At 46.0% G+C, this 16099-nt stretch overlaps 1 protein-coding gene across 1 annotated transcript in view; it reads left to right on the top strand.

Moving 5' to 3' along the window:
* Positions 1-14614, top strand: part of LOC144178446 (uncharacterized) — an 83922-nt gene extending 69308 nt beyond the window's left edge. Inside the window, exons 4-6 of the mRNA XM_077706306.1 lie at positions 576-841; positions 6634-6824; positions 9836-14614. Coding sequence (XP_077562432.1) covers positions 576-841; positions 6634-6824; positions 9836-10076 — 698 coding nt within the window. The 3' untranslated portion in view covers positions 10077-14614. The remainder of the gene's footprint in view (positions 1-575; positions 842-6633; positions 6825-9835) is intronic.
* The last annotated feature ends 1485 nt before the right edge of the window (positions 14615-16099 follow it).

Here is a 16099-nt window from a genome sequence, read left to right as displayed (position 1 = left end):
AAATCTTTTACTACTGCCAAAATTGGCAAAACTGTAGGATGTCCTTTTGTCGCACGATCAATTCAATGTCCTGATTGACGAAAACGTGACATCTGGCTGTGAGACGAACTCCTTGAGGGCGAAGGAGACGAAGTATTGCAAGTGAAGTCATGCAAGCGCTCACCTGTGTGGAAAGTGCAAGGTGTACTCGTGCGTGGGCAACAAAAGTGACTGTTTTTTTTTCGGTAACCCGGGTAGCATGTGTTGCTTTGAAAGTTTTGTGTTTAGCGTTGAGCTGCGGAGCTATTCTGCTGAAAAAAAAAATCGAATTTTCTTGCGCCAAAGCTAGTGTTCATGTTGTCCACTGTAGTAGACATTCTGTATCTTTCAATAGAGTAGTAGACATTCTGTATCTTTCAAAAGAAACGTTTGAATTGAACAAAACTTTTTTCTTTGCTTTTTCCAGATGCACGATAATAGAAAACCAAAAGTAACCACAGTTTACCCGCGTAGTTTTGTTTCATGCAGCATAGTTTCGTATTCGGCCAAAATGTGGCACGTTAAGTAGTACATGGTTCCATCTGGCTGACCCGCAGGCCCGCCCAAGCAGACGTCATCAACGACGACCACGACGACGACGACGCCTGCGCCGACGGACCCTCCCAAGACGCTGTCGCCAAACTACAGGGAGCGTTCCGACGGTCGCACCATCGACTTCCGCGCCGACCCTAACTTCCCGCGCGAGCTGAAGAACGCCGACCTCACCGACTACCCGTTCTACGAGAACCTGCCCGAGGACATCGACTTTGACTGCAACAAGTGGCACGACGGCTTCTACGCCAGCATACCGCACAAATGCCAGGTGGGTTGACCCGGTAGCCCACGACCGAATACTTGAATTGGCTAAGTACAATAAGCACAGTATTTGCTGTAACAGAAAAAAAGATCTAACTCAGCATCACCCGTTACAAAAGCTTACCTTTTGGGCGATTCTACAGTACAGTCGTTATAAGATGTCAACGGGGCAGGAAACTGGTTTCATTATAAGGGATACTTTGTGAAGAGAAGAGATGAATTGCTGTGAATGCAGTGAGTGCAGTGCAGACCGTGAAAAAAATTCGTATTAGGTGAGATCTCGAATACAGTGATTTCGTTACATGGAAAGTTTTTTTTTATATTCTGAAAAACGACCCCGTGACTCACTTTGTGCATTTTTTACAAGCCGTGCAGTCGTTCTCGTTTGACATCTGCAATTAGCAAGTTAAGCTCGCCGGCATCAAATTTTTTTTCGCGGACACATGTTCACACTCAAAATGGACGCGTCTGAGACAGACTCAACTCAAAGTTCATACCCTGAATGACAGAACGGCGACCGGAATGTATACGGCTCGTGTCTCCCAGCCGGGAGAACGCTGAAGTAGTAACTGCTCCATACGTAGGGACACCAGCGTCGGCGGCAGCTGGAGCTCGAACGACTCTCCTGCGTCCTCGCACTTACGAGATAGAGTGCTACTGACAAGCAGTGAACAAGCCTATGGATGGGGCGTACTGAGTCGCGTTTATTTTCGCAGGAGTGACAGCTAGCACAGCTACAATTGGGATGATAAAAAGGGGTAAAAAATGTCATTCATGTTTTCATACAAATAAAAGGGGAAGTCGAAAGAACACGGAAAACGAAAATAGGTTAGGAATGAGGACATGAGAGGGACGCGGTCATCAGAGGAACTGACATACTCTCAGCCATCAGGCGGTCTCCCAGGGCACACGCTATGTGTACCGCTAGAGCATTGTTGTTGCAGCGTTTGGTAGAACCCCGTAGACGATGCCTGTTGTAGTTAAGCGGTAAGGACAGCGTGCCGATGCTGCGACTGAGCCTGAGGATTTGGGCATGAGAGACAGGTATGCTTCATATGTTTCATATACGATGTTCGATCCTTCCCAGGACCGGTATTGTAGCTACATCGCTGTTTAACACACAAGGAGGGAAGTGAGAAGTAAATGTTTTCATTCGTGGCATAACTCAAGCAAGCAACTTTTGTGTATGTTTTACACGGAAATCGGTTCACAACAGGCTTCTGGATTCCGCACCATAGTGTGTCTGTGTGTGTACCGAACACTCGCGCAGCCGGAAAGATAAAAAATTAAATTGTCCATTCTTTGGAACCGAACCTATTCTTCCATGTTTTCTGAGTGGGAGTGAAAGCGCTCCGCCATTATTTTACTGTGGTTTGGAGCGCAGAAGCAGCGCTCGCAGTGGTCAATCAACACCTCTCACGGGGGATAACGCTAGACAAGGCCGCCGGGACTCAGTAATAGTGGCAGAAATCTACACACTCCGTTCGGAAGATGTAAACCCGGCACTTTGCTCGTCTACAGGACACATTCTTGAAGAACTTCTCGCACGCCAATGATCCCCAGGTGGTCAAAACTAATTCGGAGCCCTCCACGACGGAATGCCTCATAGCCCAGACGTATCTTCGGCGGTTAAACTCTCAAAATTTGGTTTTGAAGTACTTTGCAGAAAGCGTGTCAACGGCATTTGCCTATATATATTTTTACTGCTCACTTGCCATTTAGCAGATGGTGTTAATGTTCGATATTTGTGCCTGTGTGCGCGCGCGCGCGTGCGTGCGTGCGTGCGTGCGTGTGTGTGTGTGTGCGTTCATATGTGGGCAATTACTGGGCTTCTTTTTTTGTTGTTGTAGTATCCGCCGCCCGATGTTGTTCTCTCCCTAATTCCCTGTCTCTGCCTTTCAACGTTTGCTTATCTTAGTTCTTTTTATCTGTATTAGCTACATTTATTTTTACACACAGACACGTCACACGCACATGTACACACACACACACACGCACACATGTGCGCACACAAACACACACACACACACACACGCACACATGTGCGCACACAAACACACACACACACACACACACACACACGCACGCCCTTACTCACACACACACACGCACGCACGCACATGCACACACACACACACACACACACACACACACACACACACACACACACACACACGCGCGCGCGCGCACACACACACACACGCACGCACGCACGCAGACGAAAGAAAGGCTGTTGCCAAGCGCGGTTCTAAGCGGCTGTTCTCTGAGGAAATCGGCGGGAGCTGGCCTACTTCGTCATCAGCGCGCAACGTGCTGGGGCGCTCATACGCTCATTCTCCTCGACAAACATTTATAATTAGAAATTCCTGACTTCTACAGTACTTGTTCAATCATTTTTCAGGCGATTTCAAGTAGAGGTAAAGGCATATCACAGCGACAATATCGGTGACATGAACGTCCAGTAGGAAACAAACTCAATAATGTCTGCCAGGGAGCGCACGCACCCTTTTCAAACAAGCCTTTGTTTGTCTAAACCCGCGATAACATTTATGCTCCTTATGGACAGCACGCTGTAGCAGCAATGTTAACAGGTTTCATATAGTGGGATGTGTGAACATTAACTGTTACAGCTCACTCTGAACTTCGCATTACATTCGCATGATTGTCCTTAATTTTTTATTCAATGCGTCTCAGCAGTGAAATGGTTTTGAATTGCGTTCATCTTCTTTGCCGCTCCCCTAGGACTAGTATAGACCATTTTAATGTTCTGCGCACGAAAAACCAACCTTCCAACCGAGTTTTTGTTAGCATCCGCCGCGGTGGCTCAGTGGCTAAGGTGTTGTGCTGCTGAGCACGAGGACGCGGGTTCGATTCCCGGCCGCGGCGGCCGCTTTTCTGATGGAGGCGAAAAGCAAAAACGCCCGTGTTTACGAGATTTCGGCGCACGTTAAAGATCCCCAGGTGGTCAAAATTAATCCGTAGCCCTCCACTACGGCGCGCCTCATCGCCTGCGTTGCGTCGGCGTGTTAAACCTCATAATCAAATCAATAAGCTTTTGTTAGCAAGCTCCAACTTAAGGAAAGCCATCATGCGCACTGCAGTGTTCTCAACTAGGCAAGCCAAACGAAAGTAACACAATGCAAAAGTCAACAATGAAAGAAGCCACCTATAAATTAGAGAACTTTAACCCCGGCCTAGTCGATTTCGGAATCTCGCCTGTTTTCCGTGGGTGCCAATCGAACGAAGGCGCTCTCATTTGTACTACGAGCCACAGCCTATTCCTGTCGCGGTTGCCCGAAGGAAAGTTAGCACTTCCAGTCCAAGTGAACCATCTCCCGCTTTTGTGGGGACCCACTTGCTACAAGAGTTCCCGCCAGAAAGAACAGCGTTGCTGCACAAAAGAAAAAAAAAGGGGGGGGGGGGGGGGGAGGGGCAGTCGCGCAAAGAGTCCGGAACCGATATTCGGAAAGAGCATGTGTGCTTCCTACTCCCCTTTCGCCCACGAAGCTTAGGAAGGAGGATACCGCGTAGGAACGGGCGGGCGGGGTGACGCTGTTGAAAAGAGGGTCGCGTGTGTCGCAGTATTCGTCGCAATCACGGGAGTGACTCCTGCCTTTCCGAGCGGCTGGAAGCTTACAGCAGCGCGGTCGAAACACAGAGACCCCGCTGTCTCGCACTGAAAGGAAAACGAACAAGAAATGCGCCAAACTCAAGGGGAAGGAGTGTTGTGAGTATTCTGTCGCCCTCTTCTGCGCTCGGTCACCGAGATTTCTTCGAGCTCTCCAGGCGGTCGACAGACAGCTTCACTTCCAGCCCTCCTTTCTACGACACTAACAAGATTGACAAAATACTAATCTGATTTTGAAGCACCGCCTCCGCAAGTTGGTCGCGGGCCTCAAGAGCCGCCTCTGCGTTAGTTGCGGATACGTCGTGTCGGGAGGCTACTGGATACACGTAATGTAGCAGCGCCATTTCCTGTTGTGACGTCATCGGGAAGCGCGGGAACAAGCGAGTGGGATTGCAAAAAAGTTGCTGTTTATGAACAAAGTCAGCTAGGTCATGCCGCAGAAGAAAAGTGGAAACAAGGTGTCGAAACGAGACTAGAGAGAAGGCGCGAAGAAAATGTAAATCAAGTTTATCACTCTACTGCAACATGCATAAAACATCAAAACTTCAATTATAGGCGTCCCGAGGTGATCATTCCCGAGATGGTCGAGATTGATGGTCTTTAGATTAGCGTACAGGATTCGTAGATGTATATGTGTAGTATCGGATAATGCGCAGGAATGAATACAAATCAAGAACCCGAATGACGGCAAATCATTAACGGGCCGTCTATCCCTGTCAGTGGGACTAGGTTCAAGAAAAAATGGTGCTAATAGATAACGGGACGTGCCCTGGAGGCCAGATGTCGGTTGCGGCAGTCAACCAAGTGTTTTAGAAAGAGGAGAATCACTTTTATCGGAAGCAGGGTTGCCAGGTTGGCGATTTGTCGCCAAACTGGCGAGTTTTTGATGTGGTGACGGAAATTTCAGTATGGCGACTTGGATACTTCCTGGCTCCTTTGAGCATTGCTGATTTTCTATAATTTCGGGCCCTTCCAATGCCCCACTTTCCACAAAGGGGACTTGTATGACATTTCGGTGCATTTCAGCCGTTGAGACAAACTGAGCAAACAGAACAAACAGAACAGAATAAACTTTTAGGCAGATGATAGTTATCTGACGAAGCCTACAATAGGTCCCAACAAATCACTCACTCAACCACACCACCTCACGGCGCTACTTCACTGTAAAAGTCGAAATTTGCCTCGCTGTTTTTAATATTTTGCACCTGATGTCGTATGAATAGCGTCAAACCGTTCAAGCAACGCCATCGGTTTAAAGTGCAATGTTTCAGTAGTTTACGGTAGCTTGAGATGCCATGTGGAGCGGTGGGAAGTATATGTAAAGAGGCAGCGAATGTGGTAAAACATGGTGTGCAGTAAACACCCATTGTAAGTCATTCATATTTTTTGAATGCCTTACCTAAACCTCTCATATTCTAACTTTTTTATAGACACTGGTCAACCGCATTCGCTCCCCCCCCCCCCCCCCCCCCACCACAGCAAACGAATAAAATTACAAATACGGTTTTCAGCTTCTTCAGAATGTCTGATTTTATTTTGCGAAGGTAATGAATGAATGAATAAATTTATTATATAAAGGATGGCACTCTAGACTGTTGTGGAAATAGGGGAAGGGGTCCAGGGTCGATAAAGTTTAAGTTCTGTTGACGAGGTAAGCCTCCTTCACGAAGGCCCACAGTCCAAGTAGCACGTCGTTGGCGTTATTCCTTGGATACAGCCAATCCTGCAGAGATGTGGCGCCACGGGGCTTGTGCCTTGCTCGGATTCCTTCCAGGGCCCTACATGACCACAGCAAGTGGCTGATTGTCGGTCTATCTTGGTGGCGCAGGGAGCACAGAAGCCGGTATGGTGGAACTTGTGCGTTCTTGTTATAAAAAAAGAACGTACTAGCATCTCCTTGCTGAAAATGGCGACTTTTCTTGCTCCTTTTCAAACATTCACTTTTAAGTGGCGACGTTTTGGGCTACTTTCAGCAATTTCCCGGCGACTGTTTCTTCTGGGGACTGGCAACTCTGATTGGACGGAAAGGCTCTAGGCCCCTCTCGAGAGAAGCGGGGATGTAGGAGGGAGTGAGGCGCTGCGGCGGATTCAAAACATAAGATCTGCATGTGTGTGTCCCCGATGAGGTTGGTGCATTCGCTCACTGTGGTATTGCTTACTGTCTCACACAGCTGTTCCACTACTGCTTCGGCGGACTCCGCTACGACTTCCTGTGTCCGAACTACACGCTGTACGATCAGACCACCTTCACGTGCCGCTTCATCAACACCGTCGAGTGCGAAAAGTCTGAGAAGCACTACGACAGGAACGAGGCGCTCTACAAGGAGACCACCACGGTGCCACCGTCCACCGTGGCTCCAAGGTATGCTATTCGTAAGAGCGGGCGAACTGATTATATAGCGACAACTACAAGAACTGGGGGGAAAATGTTTGGAAACAGCATACATTTATTATATGAAGCTTTTACAAGCTATACACAAAGAAAATCTCCATGGCAAACATAACGACAATAGCAGTATATACCCTCTTAGGTGTGCCAAAATACATACACCGAAATTGCGAACAAACTACGGCAGGCAGTCTTCTCTGTTTCAACGCACCGACATACTCAGTGGAGACCACATTGATTTCAAATGCAGTAGAAGCATATTTAAAACAGAGGCGAAGGAATACCTCTTAAATCAGAATACCTGCTTCAATGGCTAGAACTGTGGATGTCGTCTAGACCTGTTAAAAGCGCAGGTTTTGTAATTGTGTTTATCTTTAAAACTCAATCATAGTTGTACTGTGATTGTCCATTTGTATTTTGTTTTAATTTACTCCTTTGTACTCTAATGTACGTTACTGTACCTTTCCCATGTTGTTCTGTAATGTCTTGTGCTCTACATGTTGCTTGTATTTTTTAACTCACATTAGAATTTCTAGCTTGTTTGATTTTGCGTCATCATTGTACTGCACCAAAGGGGCTGGGGCCTCTGTCAGGCTTTGTAGCCTTTAGTCCCAGCCTGCCTCCTCGTACTTCTGAGGAAATAAAATCTTTGAATCTTTGAATGTTAATCGCCTAGCAGGCAACCGCGAGCATTAGCCGCAGAGAGTCAAAAGCATGCAGGATTCATGAAGTACTTTGCTAACACTGGCAGGTAGCCTTATCTTTCATTCGAGGGCAACAGTTTGGTTCGCGTACCCCACAATGCACTCGGATGACCAAACCGCGCAGCCAACAAGGCAAAAATTTGGAGAATGACAGCAACGTGCGTACCATTGGACTCAAAAATGGGATATGCGTTGTGGCACTTCGCAATGAAGAACGTCATTCCGCAGCGCTGACCAAACTTTAGATTCAAATCACCCGTTTGAACACCGTCATTCCCTGAAATTTCTGCGAAAGCAGCATATGATAATCAATTGATAGCATTTTGATAAATGTGAGCAACATGATTATCCTAAAGCGTGCGACGTCTCAAAGCCGTTTCGATCCGGTGCCAGTTACTTTGAAACGTAAGCAAGCTGTTTTTTTTTGTTCCTTTCCTTTTTTGCCACCCCCGAACCCTAATTTCTGATTGTAATTCTGTTTCTGTTTTTTCTCCTGATGCGACCTTGTAAGGACACACTGCGCAGAGTCAATCTGCGCAGGTTGTGCAATCTCCGCGCAGATTGTTTTTTTTTACTCTAATCGCATGCTGGGCCTCGTCGTTATCTCCGAATGCGCACATTTAGGACTGGTTGGTCGCTCTACAGCATTGCGGTTTGTGTAAACACAATAAGTCTACATAGAAGACACAAGTAAATTAGGGAGAAAAATTTTTGCATTCTGTTTTCATATAGAGAAAAACATATCTTCGATACCTTTGTCTGGCTCAAAAATAACCCCTCTGGCTGGCTAGTCGTAGTGAACAATCGGCGCGAGTTTCAGGCCCCTCGCCTTTTTTGTGTACGTTTACGTGCCTGCTGCAAGATATGATCATTAACCTATATTATGCTGATAAAATGCATAAAACATTAGTTTACGTGTGTACATCAGCCGATGCTTGTGCGCCTGTAGCAGTGCTATTCGTTTGCCCTGCGTTTTATAGCGCAACGTTCACTATGCTGATTTACAAGCATCTTTTTCCTCGACAGTGTGAACGAATTATTTGAGTGAGCCCTTAAAGCGTCGCTGAGGTTGGCAGTTTATTTGGCGAGTTGATATATGCTTACAGACAACAGCAGCCGGGAGGGGGGGCACTAAAGAAGTGTCAAACGCAAGGGCTGTTCTTGACTACTTTCGTGCATCCCGTCTTTGCGCTGTTCTCCGCAAAAGTGAAATATAGTCATGGTAAAATAAAATGCGAACACAAAATTATAAACCAGAACGCGCAAAACTGAAAAAAAAAAAATACTGTTCGGGGAGGTCCAATAACAGCGCGCTATTAGTGTACAGCGAACGGATGATTCGAACTGTAAGATTTGGTTCGGCATTCAAAGTCTCCATAGACGCCTATGTATTTAAAAATCCGTTAATTCGGACGCGAGGGGCCTCCGCCATGGATAATTTGAACTTCGCGCCACCGCGCCGGCAGCTTGGCGCCTGGCGCACGGCTAGTGAAACGGTCCCGCTGCCTACACACGGGTATTTGTCGCCTCCGGAAAGGAGAGATAAACAGAGGGAGAAGTTAAATCGGGTAAAAGCAATCTAAAATCCACCAAGCGGGCGTTTTGGAAGAGGTTTCTTAACGGACTACGTAGGTGTGGACACGAGTTCAGGGTGTGGCGCGTACTGACAGACGGCATCATTTCTGAGGTCAGAGCGTAGAAGCTGTCACTGCCAGTCACCCCGAGGAGGTTGCGGACGAGGCACCAGTGCGGCCATCGCTCGGAAGGGATGACCGGATGAAATGATACGCGTCTCTTCTTCAGTTTTGGAGCACACGTAAAAGCGGCCCTCTGCTACATTGTCTTGTTAGAGAAAAAAAAGTTCTAGATTTCGCCTTCAAGCAGAAACTTCCGGTTGGAATCGCGGCATTTTTCAATCATTAAATTGCTGACATGCTCTACTGCTCCACAATCACATTGTACGGCTTTTGTACTCCACTTTTGTTATTGCGACCTTTCATTAGTTATAACTGAGGTGGCGTAGCCTTTGAGTTCAAATTAACGAGCTTCTACTGTATTTCCAAAGCCACATTTGTGAACTTTGTTACTGTTAATAGGCCGCGCATCAATTTGACTTGCATGGGCAGAAATCGCGGTATTTGTGTGTTCTGATTCACATTTTCGTGATGGCGTTTCATTTGTCCGTGGCTCTACATTAGCGTGTTGAACCCAACGTATATCCATCTTTCTAAATATCGGCGTTCACTCTGTTCTTCCCGGTTTTCATGTTCTCACGGCTAGGCCTCCACCACCACCTCGCAAGAAGCAGTCCCCGCTCAAGAAGAAGACGACCAGCACAACGACCACGACAGAGGCAACGGACGAGTACGACGAGTACGAGTACGAAGAGGAGGAGACCACCACGACTTCACCGACGACGACAACGACGACGACGGCCAAGCCGAAGCGACGAAGACTCAGGCCACGCCTGAGGGTGCCCGGCAGCAGGGGCCCACAGGCCTCTGCCCCGGACAGCAAGTAGTGTCGGACACAACGCCGGCACATACCCCCACGCTATACAAGACTCTCGTCATTTACGAAATGTTGCTGCTCGCCCCTCCCAAGAAGCGGGGGGATGGCCTCGTGGCTCACGGTGATGAGTTGCAAGGGAAGTCACCGGCGCCGTTACAGTGTTCCATCTCACCCAGACGGTCCGTTTGGGGTCAGCTCAAGAATTGCATGCATTACTCTTGCTGAGGATGACAAGCCAATTAAGTTTCTTTTCCGCTCCTACCCTAAGTCCTGTTCTTGTTCCAATGGAACACTGGAGAGTTCATCTCGTCGTTCTTTTCCGTCTCTGTGCCAGACTTAAACTGAAGTTCATTTTTCTCAGGCGCAGAAAACAACCTGGTTAGTTGTAGCTTGCACATGTTTTAGCATTATCCATGAAAAAATTGTACAGAATACATTATTTTATACGACGAGTGGTTGTGAACGTTAAAGATTGGCCTGTGGAGTGTGTTTGAAGGGAAAAAAAAAGCTTTCAAGCTAACTACTCCGCCCGTAAAATGTAATTGGTTGTTCACGCCATACATTTATTGACTTCATGCAAGTATAAGATGAATAATAGACTGAATGGTGCAGACTAGCACTCAGCTATTCTGAGTGAGCCGAATGCTATCAACCTACGTGAGGTTTCTGAATTCTAGGTGTACATTGCACTAAAAGGCTTTTCTGAATGAGTCACACGCTGCCAGTTGTACATAATTCCTGCATTCCAAATATAACCTCCAAGTTCTGCAAACATTTTGTGGCCTGCGTACTCCAGGAAAAAAACTTAGCTAGGATATGAGGTGGAGGAGGAGGAGGAATAAACTTTATAGTTACCAAGGTTTCCTGGGCGATCGCCGCCAGCCGAGCCCTCTGTGTCAGTTGAAGCATGTCGTGGGAATCCGAGCTGGTAAGCATGCCCACCCTGCCCTCCCTTTGCTCTGGTGTAGGGGTACGGATGGGAGTAATGGAAAGAATAAGGGAGGGGGGTTGCTCCCAAGTCATGTGGCAGAGTTTGCAGGGTTGGGGGGCAGAATGTGCCGATGGCGGGGGGTAGGGTGGATAGAGAATCAGCACACACACGGCGCTCACGCGTGATTTGGGATATATCACCTGTCGGTACATGTATAGCTTCGGTACATGTATAGTTACATGTATAAATGTACATTCGGTACATCTATAGTTACTTATAGGTAACCCAAAAAGGAAGAAAAGCATGGAGGAATGCCGTGAAATAAAACAAAAAGTTATGTTATTTCACACAACTGAACCAAAAACAGTGGTTGTCAAGATGTTGGGCCTATTATTATTGTTGTTTTTTAAAGCCTTGTTTCGAATAAAGGGGACTTTCTGTATTATACTTCAATGTTAAAAGCGGCAGGAGGGCATTGATCAAGTACTCAAGCGGAAACTTGTCGTATTTGTGCGGTGCATTACAGCCGTACGGTCGTCACCAGAAATAATGGGTTCGAGGGTTCAAGGAGTAGAAAACAATGCAAACAATATGCTTAGTTGAAAACCTGGGTCTGTCTTCTGGATGCGCGGACCGCTGGGAGCATTGCCAGACTACAGCCAACGTTCTCAAAATAACTGCATTTTTTAAACCTAGTTTATTTCGCCGAGATTTTTAGAAAAGGTCACCCCATTTCCCGTCTATTGATTCCAAATAATGAAAAAATGTCTATTTTGCTTTTGCCATTCTTGTAAAAAGAAGAGGCGCAGTTTGGGTAAGTTACGCCCTTTGCAAAAATATTTCAAAGTAGTCATTGTCTTTGCGCATAAAATTCATCTTTATGTTTCTTTATTGCTCTCCACCCTAAACCAATGCCAAGCTCAGTTTTCTCCTTATTTGAAAAGGACGATATTTGTGGAAAAAGAATACAGGCCCTATAATAATGTAAAACGCTAGCAGAGTATCAAATATCACATATCTTTTAACCCCGTGTTTCATCTGCTATATTATCCGTATTTAAAAGCTGCAACATATAACGTATCCGCTGTAAAATATAATGGCGCTAACAGTAGTACGGGTGTTCTGATCGGTCTAATAGACCTCATGCCATATTTCGCAACAGGTTCTGTGCCCCCGATATGCAAGAAAACTAAAAAAAAAAAAAAAAATCAACCAACCAACAGGGTTCATGCCCTCGTTCATTTGCGCTTTTTTAAATTCCGGAATTAGGCAAGGATATCGTTTCTCATATTTCATTCTCAAAAATACCTTACCTCCTTTTACTCTTTTGCAAAATTACCTCAAACCTGCCAGCGGACACAAAAAGGCACAAACCATCAAGGTTCGGCGCACAAAAGCTGCAGCAGTTGAGCCGGCAAGTGGTTTAACGTACCCGCACGTGCCTTGATCACACCTCTGGCACACAAGAGCCACCTGTGCAGCCATAATGAACACGCGAGCATGAGCGTTGCGACACGTGAGGAAAGCAGTGATACGATCCTTTTTTCAGGGTCTCGAACATTAGAAAACTTTCAGCCTGTAGTATGACGTATGAGAAAAAAACAAAAACAAAAAAAAAACAAGTAAAAAATGAACTACAGAAATATTATAAAAAGCGCGATGTAGCTGTTTTTACCGCAATTCTATTGCTTGCTGCGCAGGCATTAGCAGGCTGCACATTCAGCTTCTTTGATGGCGTTATAAAAAGGTAATCCCCACGCAGAGAAACTAAAACAAAAACAAAAACAAAAAACGTACCGATGCAGCTTTGAAGCAGGGCTGGGAGATGGGGCTTCAAACTTCAGCAAAAGACTGATTGACTGTCACGCGTTGACAGTTAACTAGTCTGTTTTTCGGCAGACCTAAATGAACGGGCTTTACTATTTAGAGAAACGTCCAATTGCAGAATACAGGCAAACGGCACTTTAAGGCAATCGCGTGGTTCACTTTATCCGCAAGGCCCTCGACTGACCAATCCTTGGAGTCAACAATAAAATTCCGGTGAATGACGATGTCCAGCATTTTGCAAAGTTCTGTCTGCGCTGTAGCACTGCGCAATGTGAGCACGACACTGCGCAACGGCACAGCGCAGATCACATTTTTTGAGTCAAATGGCATGTGCAGTCACAGCCAGATGAAATGCTAACACGAAAATATGAAGCAGAACACGCAAAATTCAAACATACTGTTTGTGGAGGTCCAGTAACGACGCAGTGTCGGTATATCTGGAAAGCCAAATTTCCCAACTTTCTCACTGTGTTAAGCCACGGGTCCGTTGGACTTGCATGGAGAGAAATCTCGCTATTTGTGTGTCCTTATTCATATTTTTGTGACCGAGTTCCATTTGTCCATGACTGTACGTTGCTGTCATTCGCGGAATTCGCTTCGTCGGCGCATGGATTGCTCACTCGAGTGCATTGCAGTGAAGCTGAACCACTGGATCACCTTCGAGTGTGTAGCCGAACTCATCTGAAGTGTGGACAACCACGCGAGACCCGAACGCAACACAGAAACAGTGGCATGTAACCACTAGTAAGACTACACTTTGGGAAACACTTGTGTATCCAGAACAAGACTCCGAGTTGTTGAAATGCCACACCAGGCTAATGTAGGCGTTGGAATGAAGTTGTCTGGTGGCAGTGTCTTACGTTGTATGTGCAGCTTCGGCACGTTTCGTCGGGAACTAGTTTACGGCGGAACTCGGTAAACGAAAAACCCTTGCTGGCATCACAGCAGATTCGCGGATATTTAGTTTGGTTTACTTTATAATTATAAGTGTAAACATTATTCTTTTAATGACGTTTGCATTTGTTTTGCAGACATCATGGCTGGTGAAAGTTGAGGAATTTAGTGTTATTTAGTAAGCAAGGTTGGGAGCCCAGTTATGCATAAACTTCGCTGAGCAGAGGGTTTAAAATGACGGCATTTAAAATTTACGAATCATGAACGGATGTTAGGTTACACGCCTGTTGTTGTTGTTTGAGAAACAGATTTTGAAGAAAGTGAAGCGTGACTAAAGCTAAGTCCTCTTAACGGTGGCTACTTTTTCGCGCGTTTTGCCAATAAACAGTTGAAAACATAATTTTGGTTGGAAGAGCTACGCCACATCAGGGAAGGAATGAAAGTTTATTTCCTTCAAAAGTAAAAAAAGAACGGTGTCATGACTAGAGTAAGTGACAAGGGCGTCCTTTTTTTGCCAAGAGTTGGTTTATGAACATTGCGTTTGTGAAAGTACTTCGGTGTGACCAGTTGCACAAACAATGTGACAGATTTTAACGCTAGAGGAATTAATTTCGCGACAGAAATGAAAACCGGGATGTTTTCCTGCTATCAATTTCTTTATCTCTCTCCTCTTTCTGCATGCCGGTGTCGAACATTGTCACTTCACGTTTTGTTGAGGCTATGTAAACCTGTCACCAGGATTTATAGTTACCATTTATTGATTATTTTATTGTTTTTTTTAGGCGAGTGATGCTAGTGTGCTGTGCTTCGCGAAATTTGCAACAGAATGACGTGGCTGCGTTTGTGGTTTCTTGTGGAGCACTGTAATAAACGATGTTTGTTTCCTTGTTCTTTTACGAGAGAGCTATTGCTTGAAGGATTTGTTGCAGGATTGGACACTACTTACAGGGTTACGAAAAAGAAGCTAACGCTGGTAATGTAAGCGCAGCGTTCTGGGTTAGGAAATTACTTGACAATAGCTATGTGGATGGCCTGCCCATTAGGATTGCGAGAAATAAAGGCTCCTTCGGCGGAGCTTTCTAGTGACATAGGAACCCTGCAATAGTATCAGCGTAAAAACAAGAAAAATGAATTTTTGATCCAACCTAAGCGCATACGCTGGAGAGATGGGGACGGGAACAAGACGTCACGTCTGCAGTTCAAAGAAAGCTTCGCATTACAACGATCTTTCACTTCACAGACGATCATCATCATGGTCAGAGAAAGTTGGCGTTCCTGCGGGATCGCCATCAGTGAAGCATAAAAGCTTCGCTTTAAAATCCAAACTGCTTCTACCGTGTCTGAATGGCGCAGTCGGATAGACGTCTGCTACATAACGCGGGGGACCCGCGTTCGATTCGGGCCACGGGAAGTGTTTTTTTTTTTCGTGAAGCGCTTGATGTGCCTTCGCCATAAACATCATCATAATCACCCCCAACCACCACCACCACCACCATCATCGTCATCATCATCACCATCATTTGTGATGCCCATTGTGTAAGTTGGCTTTCCGTCAACGCGTTCTGGCGCGACTTCGAAAGTCGTCAGTAAGGCATAGAAAGCTTCGCTTTAAAACAAACAAAAAGGAACACGCAGGTTTGCGTGGGCTCGAACTCGAACTGTTTAAATAGGAACGAAACAGTCTACCTGAAAGCCACGAATTTTTTTGTTTAATACCTACCTTTGACCCTATAAAACAGTGACAAAGAAAGAATGCCGTTGCTCACAAACACACAAAATTCAACCAGTTTTATCTTGACTAGCGTTGGCACATAAAAATTCCTTCATAGTTAGCAAAGCTTCAATTCTGGACAGCCATTCTGGCACACAAGATTGGGCTTTTAGCACTTCATCAAACACACATTCTCAGAAATGCAGGCGTTCAGACGGGCTTCTACGTCAGTATAACGTTTGGCCATGTGCAACCGCGTATTATGAAAAAGGCCCAACAACATAACAAGGTCGAAAGGTACCCCATCTTCATTTTCGACAGCCAAGAATCTTCTGTCATGGATCTAGCGGCAAATCTTTCGCTAATGTCTTTTGGAGCGCGTCCCAGAATAAGACAGCTGCCTATCAGTGTAAAAAGACACGCTGGATAGTTTGCGGTTTATTGCCCGGGAACCAATCTGTGCTCCACTTCACAAATGCTTCCCCACCTGCCCAGTCTCTGCGTGATTTCACACCCGGTGGAGCGGGCCCTCTTTACCAGTTCGTCAAAAGAATGTCGCTAGTGTTGAAAGCAAAGCAGCAGATGGCGCTAGGCGCTTTCTCTCCGAATTACTCACGGCAAGTGAAGCCCAGATGCTACGTAAGATTCAAACGAATGGCTTCATGCATAA

This window comes from Haemaphysalis longicornis, unplaced genomic scaffold, assembly GCF_048455015.1.
Source record: "Haemaphysalis longicornis isolate Haplotype H1 unplaced genomic scaffold, Haemaphysalis longicornis Haplotype H1 scaffold_4, whole genome shotgun sequence".
Taxonomy (NCBI): domain Eukaryota; kingdom Metazoa; phylum Arthropoda; class Arachnida; order Ixodida; family Ixodidae; genus Haemaphysalis; species Haemaphysalis longicornis.
This window is presented reverse-complemented; position numbering and strand designations above follow the sequence as displayed.